At 42.8% G+C, this 7,769-nt stretch overlaps 1 protein-coding gene across 2 annotated transcripts in view; it reads right to left on the bottom strand.

The window, feature by feature from the left end:
• si:ch211-191a24.3 (tensin-3) overlaps positions 1-2,872 on the bottom strand; it is a 20,136-nt gene extending 17,264 nt beyond the window's left edge. Inside the window, exons 1-2 of one of the 2 annotated variants that reach the window (XM_031575292.2) lie at positions 2,705-2,872; positions 1-922 (exon numbers count right to left, since the gene is read on the bottom strand). The exon at positions 1-922 is cut by the window's left edge and continues 21 nt beyond it. In XM_031575292.2, the coding sequence (XP_031431152.1) occupies positions 1-718 (718 nt within the window). In that variant the 5' untranslated portion in view covers positions 719-922; positions 2,705-2,872. Of the gene's footprint in view, positions 950-2,704 lie in introns of those variants that run through there. The other variant, XM_042708845.1, reaches the window with a different exon arrangement.
• Between the last annotated feature and the right edge of the window lie 4,897 nt (positions 2,873-7,769).

A 7,769-nucleotide genomic window follows, 5' to 3' on the forward strand; every position in this document is an offset into this window, starting at 1 on the left:
TAACCCCACTGGCGTAGAGAGAAGCTGACCGGGTCATGTGACATCGTGTAGGGGCTGGGTTGGGTTCGAACTCTGGGTCCAGGTCCAGGATGAGTTGGTTGAGCTGGTCCATTGATTGGTCAAAATCCTTGGCCAGCGAATCAAACTCCTCCTCCTCCTCCTCCTCTTTGTCAGTTGTCGTGCCATTTTTGGGCAAAATGGAGGAGTGTGAGAGTCTGTGTGACAGCTGCTGCTGCTGTTGCTGCACCCACGCGTGTGTGTGAGTGCGCTTGGGTGATCCACCTGCAATGAGGTGTGTGTGTGTGCTCGGGTGTATGTTTGGAAAACACCTGTCTTCATCACCTCCTGCTTGAGCTGACTGAAGGGGTGGGGTGTCCTGTGAAGGGGAGTGTGTTCCCTGTGCCTCCAGGCTCTCTGATTGGAGGGAATCTATAGACCCGGTAACCAGAGATGATGCAGTGGGTGTGTCCGCAAAGGAAGGCATATCTTCTGATGATGAGATCACACACTCGCTGTCTGCTCTCTGCTCCTCCGGGACAGGGCTTCCCTTGCCATGCAAGCTGTCAGTCTCCTGCTCTGATTGGCTTAGGGAATGCTCTGAAGTAGAGTTGGCAGATCCATCCTCTCTGTCTATGTGCAGGGGTATGAGTGTTTCAGCATTTATGTGGTTCAATGGTAATGTTGTTGGGACATCCAAGGGAGGCTGATCCTGCTCCATCTTTTCCCCAGAGTCGAGAGCCTTCAGCTGGGCGGGATAAGAATCCTGCCAGGGCCTCCACTGCACCAGGGGGTGCTGATGTCACTGTAGAGCCACCTTCAGATGCTGACTGGCGTGTGGGCAGGATGTGGCAGGCCGGTGACAGGGGAATAGCGTGTAGAGGAAGAGAGGCTTCCTTGGCCAAATTTCAATTAGGAATCAGCCCTGGGGGAAAGAGGCCTATGTTAAATAACAAATATGAGTGCACACAATGGGTAAATCAATCCCCCCCCCCCCCCCCCACACACACACACACACACAACCCCCCACACACACACTCTCTTACACACACACTCTCTTACACACACACACAGAGACCCACAAATACACACACACATATACACACACACACTGCACTCATACATAAGTCAGTAGTCATGTCTGATCTGATCCAGATTGCCCTCATGTCTAGAACAGACAACAAGCATCTGTCATCGTGAAACACCTACGCTTCAGACCTGATTAAACAGATAACAAATGTGTATGTGTGTGTGTGGGTTGCCTGTGTGTGTTCCTGTGTGAATGATTCCTAAAAGCTCAACACACACACAACAAAAACATACAGACACACATAAAACACACTCCCATCCACAGATACTATACGGATAAACCACAATCTACGTTATTATGTCTCAAACATTACTCAAACTCAGGCACTTGCACAGTCGCAAAACTCAGTCACACACACTACAAAACTCACTGCAACACGAGCAGACATGCCACAACCATGCAACACTGAACAGATGGACAATGCACACACACACACATGCACGCGCACACACACACACACACACACACACACACAATGCTCACAGAGCTAAAACCTGTGCCACGGATACAAAAGGTAATCAATCTTCTCACCATCACACATGAAATTACTTTCTACTTGTCTTTCAGGCTTCTCCTCTCTTTCTGACTCCTTGACTCTCTCTCTCACACACTCTCTCACACTCACACACACACACACACACACACACACACACACACACACACACACACACACACACACACACACACACACACATACACACACACACACACACACACATACACATACATACATTCTCAGTTTCTCAGTAAGTCAGTAAAGCTTAGACTGTTCAGTCTCAGGAGGATGAAATCCAAATACCAGACATGCATGATAAAAGCCTACAGCTGTCGCATACACACACACCGACACACACACGCACACGCACACACAAAGACACATATATGCATACACACACACTTAATATACACACATTGTCCAACATAAGCGGGTTTATATTTACCAATTTGAAAGAACAGAAAATCCCCAAAAGTATCTCTGAAGGCACATATAGTCTTTCCCTTTCACACCATCTTTTCTTTTCTGTCTCACTCACAAATAGACATGCATACACACATACATACACACAGACACACACACACACACACACACACACACACACACACACACACACACACACACACACACACACACACACACACACACTCACACACACACACTTATCACACTCATACATTCCATAGCCAGCCAACCACTAAAATGACATGCTTTGCTTAGCTGAGCTGTAGCAAAAGAACTTAACACAATAGAAAATATACACTTAACATACTGTCTGTTGCTCACTCTCTCTCTCTCACACACACATACACACAGACTCACAGATTCTTGCCTTTTTACATTGTAAATTTCTCTCCTGTGCTGTGTGTTCTCCCTGCCTTTTTCAGAGCAGCCACATTCTTTCCAGCGCAGTGATAACAGCTCCACTGGGTCTCTCCCACCTTCCCTCTCTCTCCCTTGCTCTCTTTCTTTCTCTCTCTCTTTCCCTTGCTCTCTTTCTTTCTTTCTCTCTCTCTCTCCCTTGCTCCCTTTTCTCTCTCTTTTACCATTTCTCTCTCTCCCTTGCTCCCTTTCTCTCTCTCTTTCTCCCTCTCTCTCTCTCTCTCTCTCTCTTTACTTACCTGTAGCTCAGGTGCAGCTATCCCTGTAGATGCTTTTTCAGAAGTGCAGCTGGCTCGTCTCAAAACATGAAAAAACACAGAAGGTAAGAAAGCTGTTTACATAAACACACACACACACAAGCACATAGACACGTGTGTGCTACCGCCTGCACAGACTCCCCCACAGCACACAGCAGACCTTGAGAGGGAGAATGTAAACACAGGGGTGGAGTTAAGAGTGGGCGGAGAGAGAGAGAGAGAGAGAGAGAGAGAGAGAGAAAGAGGATGGAAGTTAAGCTGAACCATCTGAAGCAGTCCTTCACTGAGTGTCAGTTATAACTTCTATGAATTTTGAGTGAATGTGCATAAATTCTGTGTTCATATATTTGATTGTGTGCTTGTATTAATGTGTGCGTGATATGATGTTTGTGTGTGTGATGCTTGTCTGGGGTATCAGTAAGAAGTGTGTAAAGTCCTGTACATAGATGTCCAAAACCACATTTCTTTATTTTAACCTCATTCTCTAATTGTTCTGCGCAAACAGCCTGAACATGGCCTGTAGTGTTCATGATTTAGCCACATTTATCTCACCAACATGTGATAAGCCTAGAGCTATTCCTTATGTGGGCTGAAAACAATTCTGTGAGTGTGTGTGTGTGTGTGTGTGTGTGTGTGTGTGTGTGTGGTTCAGTGTTTCTGTGTGCGTGCAATCGTAACGGGGCCAAACACTCTGAGAATGTTGTGTCCATCTGTTTGACAGAAGCAGCAGGTCTGCACATGAACCACAGGTATTCAGAAAACATTGTTAGCATCACCTAAACGGCCCCTACGAAGACATTGTCGACTGCTTGTGTGCTTGATTCCTGCATGTATGCACTGACTGCCATTTTAAAAAAAAACACACACAACAAACACTCCCAGATGTCACACTAAAATGTGGTCCCTTAACTGGGCTCCACTCTTAATGATCATTATATGTATATCTGACTCCTTCCTATAAATATGGTTAGGGGTAGATTTCAGTTGTTCTAGAGTGAAGTGAATATAACTTGATTGTGTATGTTCTTCAAACCCTGAGAGGTCTGTTATAGTGATATGGTCACTCTGTACTCTGTAGGAGGGAAGATGGTTCATCAAATTCTTCATGTGATTCTCCTGAAAAGTCACATATTTAGACTTTTCACCATCCATCTTCTTTCATCCATCTCTCACCACTAATTCTAAAATGTGTGTGTGTGTGTGTGTGTGTGTGTGTGTGTGTGTGTGTGTGTGTGTGTGTGTGTGTGTGTGTGTGTGAATATGTAATGGGTACGAGAAGGCTGGCATGTTTTATAACACCTGATTTCTTTCATAAGAGGGAGTGAGAGGGAGCCTTGTTAAACACACACGCTGTACAATTTCTGGTGGTTTACTTCAAGGAACTGTATGTGTGCTAATCATGTCCAAAACCTGCACACTTCACACCTGTTACAGTGCCAGTGCCCAGGCTAACAAGAACCAATATTTATTGTGTGTGTGTCTGTGTGTGTTAGTGTGTTACAGAGAGATGGGTGGAAGTACATTCTGTGTGTACAGTGTTGTAATACTATTTTCTCATTTGATTTATATGTGTACTTTGTGGTTATATGTACAGCTGTAAAATGTGGAACCCTATCCACCCTGTGTAGAGAATACTTCCTCAACAAGCTAACCAAACCAAACACACACACACACACACACACACACACACACACACACACACACACACACACACACACACACACACACACGTAATTCCTTCAAACAAATAGAAAGTAGCTGATTATGATTAAAAAGTCTTGTCTCACCCTCTCAAGGGGTTACACTAACGCACTGATCAATGTATCCAATGGGCTGCAGTTCCAATCCCCAGGGTAACATCAAGATAAGACAATGCACTCAATTGTAGAGTTAAACAAGGGCACTGCATCACCAGATGCAACCACAATATGTTTATACCAGAAAACAATCCAAACCAATTTTGCACATTTAAATCGACACATGTGCAGTCAAAACAATACCAGTTTACCTTTAATTACAGATACAGTAATTACAGAATAAGTGACAGATTGGAAAATAAAACAGTCTATCTATACATTCTTAATCTCGCTGCTGTTTGATATTCAGACGGTATCCCTGTGATCCATTTACAATGCATTTTCAACAACCTGCCTCAGAAAATACACAAAACTATTATATGTTACATAAGTTCATAAATGTGTAATTATTGTTTATCTCTGTATCTCCCTCTCTCTGTCTAAATACTGGATGGAGACAGTCCATCTTTGATCTTAGGAGTACCCACACAACCCTGAAGTCTGTGTAACTTGCAGTGATTTAGGGTGTTGGCACTCTAAACAAACATCGGAGCACAAGGCAAGTGTGTACTCTCCTACAACTCATCTCCCAAAGCAACACCCTAAAGCACAACACTCAAAAGGTCAAAGGTTAAGATCAGGCCTCTCCAGCCCTTCCTGTTTCTGAGGGTAGCTGCCAATCACATCGCTCCTCTTATCGGTGCCTCTGTGTGTGTGTGTGTGTGTGTCTATCAGTGAAAGAAAAGGTTCTGCCAGACTTGTTTACTTTTATGTGCTGCCACACACCTCACTCATAAAGCTCGTCGACTGACTCTTCTTTTATTTGCATTCCTTAGATTAAAAATGTACTTCTTGGAGTACAGAGTTGATTCAAATATTTATATTTTTTGTATTTATTGCTTTTTAATAACAGTAATATCCTGAGCACATCATAGAAAACAAAGCCTAAAGTTTAGAGGGAAGCTTGCAGCACTCGAGCTGAGGACGATTTCTCTTTTAGAAATGATGAAACCATAAACAGTGTGTTTTACATGAGCAACCTTGAATGTATAAGAACATGTACACATACTGTGAGAAAGTATGTTTAGTATTAAATATAATGGTACAGTAACCAAGAAGTGCAACGATTTAACAGAAGATGTAATAAAGCATAAAGATAGGCGTATGCAGGAATGCACCTGTGGTCAATTACAAACGAAAAACTCTACTGGAAGATGTACACTATTTTGGTTATATGCACAGCATTGTGACATTCATTCCTAGGCTAAAGATATTAGTTGAACAAAATCATTCATCTTCATGTCTTTAAAAACACGGAACTGATAACAACTTACAAGTTTCTGTTCTACACGGCATTCATACCGCCTCATTCATTTTCTTTGTTGATACGGTAAGTGTGCTCTCGCTGGCTATGCTTCTGGAGTGTGACAGTGCCACCTTAAGGCAAACCATTGACACTACAGTTTACTTTTAGGATGATACTGGAAGGAACTGTGGAAGACGCTGTTGAGAACGAGATACCACAAAGTTAAGATTCGTATCTTTGCCAATAATCTATGTCTGCAGATCCGCAGAACTGCAGATTCAGATCCGCAGCTTCAGGCCAGAAGCTTTCAATGCATGTGCTACTAATGTTTTGGGCAGCAGAGGTGTAGTTTACTTCAGCGACAGTTTAAATTAGGCTAATATAATAATTTCCATTCATCATCATTTCATCATTTCCAGTGAATGCATGATATAAAACTACAACATAGCAAGGCAAGTACTACAGACACAGCTTTTAATGGAGTTTGCCTTTGTAGGCCGAGGTGTTTGCTTTATTAAACTACAAACAGAACCCAATCAACAAACGCATTCATATTCAACGCTGGTAGACATTGTGTCAGGGTAAATTTAGACTCTAAATCTAATCACTGTATTCTAATCACATTTTGTCAATTTCAGCGAATTGATCCTTATGGTCCACTGGCTGTCCGTTATTTGCATGCGCTCAAAAAAAATTTATGCTTAATTTCATGCTCATGCTTAATTTATAGTCGTCCATTTGGACGGAGACGGACACATAGCCACGCCTTGGCAACACCCTTCCCCGTGGTGGAACGCCCATCCGAGCCCTTCGGAAAGCTGGACGGACACCGACGTGCACCTCTCGATTTTTGTAACTTTTTCGGATACGAACGGATAGCGACGGATACCCCCTTGGCTGTGATTGGTCCGCTAACTAAATAATTTCCGAAGGACATCATTTCCGGAATCTCACATTTCCTGTTTCATTCCCTATCTGTTCCTATTCTGTTATAGAGTGTGGATCAGCCGAATATTTCTGTCCGAGCCCGGCCTGCGTCCGACAGACAGCCATTCAAATATATTGTCGGAATCCAACCAGACATAGTCAATGTCTCAACTGTTCATACTAATGGTTTTTATGAATAGCCTGTAGACCGTCTCACAAGTTCTTCTTGTTGATTATGACCAAACATAACAGAAGAGGTCTGAAGATATTTCTGAAACACTTATAAGGACACTCAAATGACCGCGAATTCACAGGAGAGAATACTATCCCATTCTCACAGGAGACATTACAGCAATCGGAGCATATTTGTCAAACGCGATAGAAGATACTGCTCTAAAATATTCCCATTCCATACTGAATATTCTGTTTAGATCAAAGGTTTGTTTTTCGACACCGTGATATTTCAGATGATGGAACAGTTGAAATGAATGCTCATATACAAAAGCTAACATTAACGTGAAGTGGCGTTAACTTGCAGCCAACACCATTGTATTACAAACACTAACACACACACATAATGAGAAAGTAGGCCTACACCAGGCGATTATCTCGCCTTTTATCTTCCATCTTTGAATAATGTAACTTATAAACACGTCGTTTTAAAGCGCTGTGGCCGTCCTGAAAAGATGTGTCAATAAACGAATTTAATCCATAGAATCCACGTTGACTTCACTACTTATTAAGATATTGTAACAAATCACGGAAGTGTGGAATATTTGTTATGGCTTTTAATTAATCACTACACACAATACAATGTCAAAATGGCACGGGCTACATATGCCCTGCTACAAGTTATCACGAACAGACTGTGCTACCGTCACACACCTGTATAAACTCCGTCCCAACACAGAACAACGACATGCAATTAGAACAGTAAGGAACATTGTTAAAGAACATCGTTGGGCGCTAGTGCATCACATAGAGAAAAGTATGTGCCCGCCGCACGGCACAAAAACGC

The sequence above is a fragment of the Clupea harengus genome, chromosome 10 (genome assembly GCF_900700415.2).
Source record: "Clupea harengus chromosome 10, Ch_v2.0.2, whole genome shotgun sequence".
NCBI lineage: Eukaryota > Metazoa > Chordata > Actinopteri > Clupeiformes > Clupeidae > Clupea > Clupea harengus.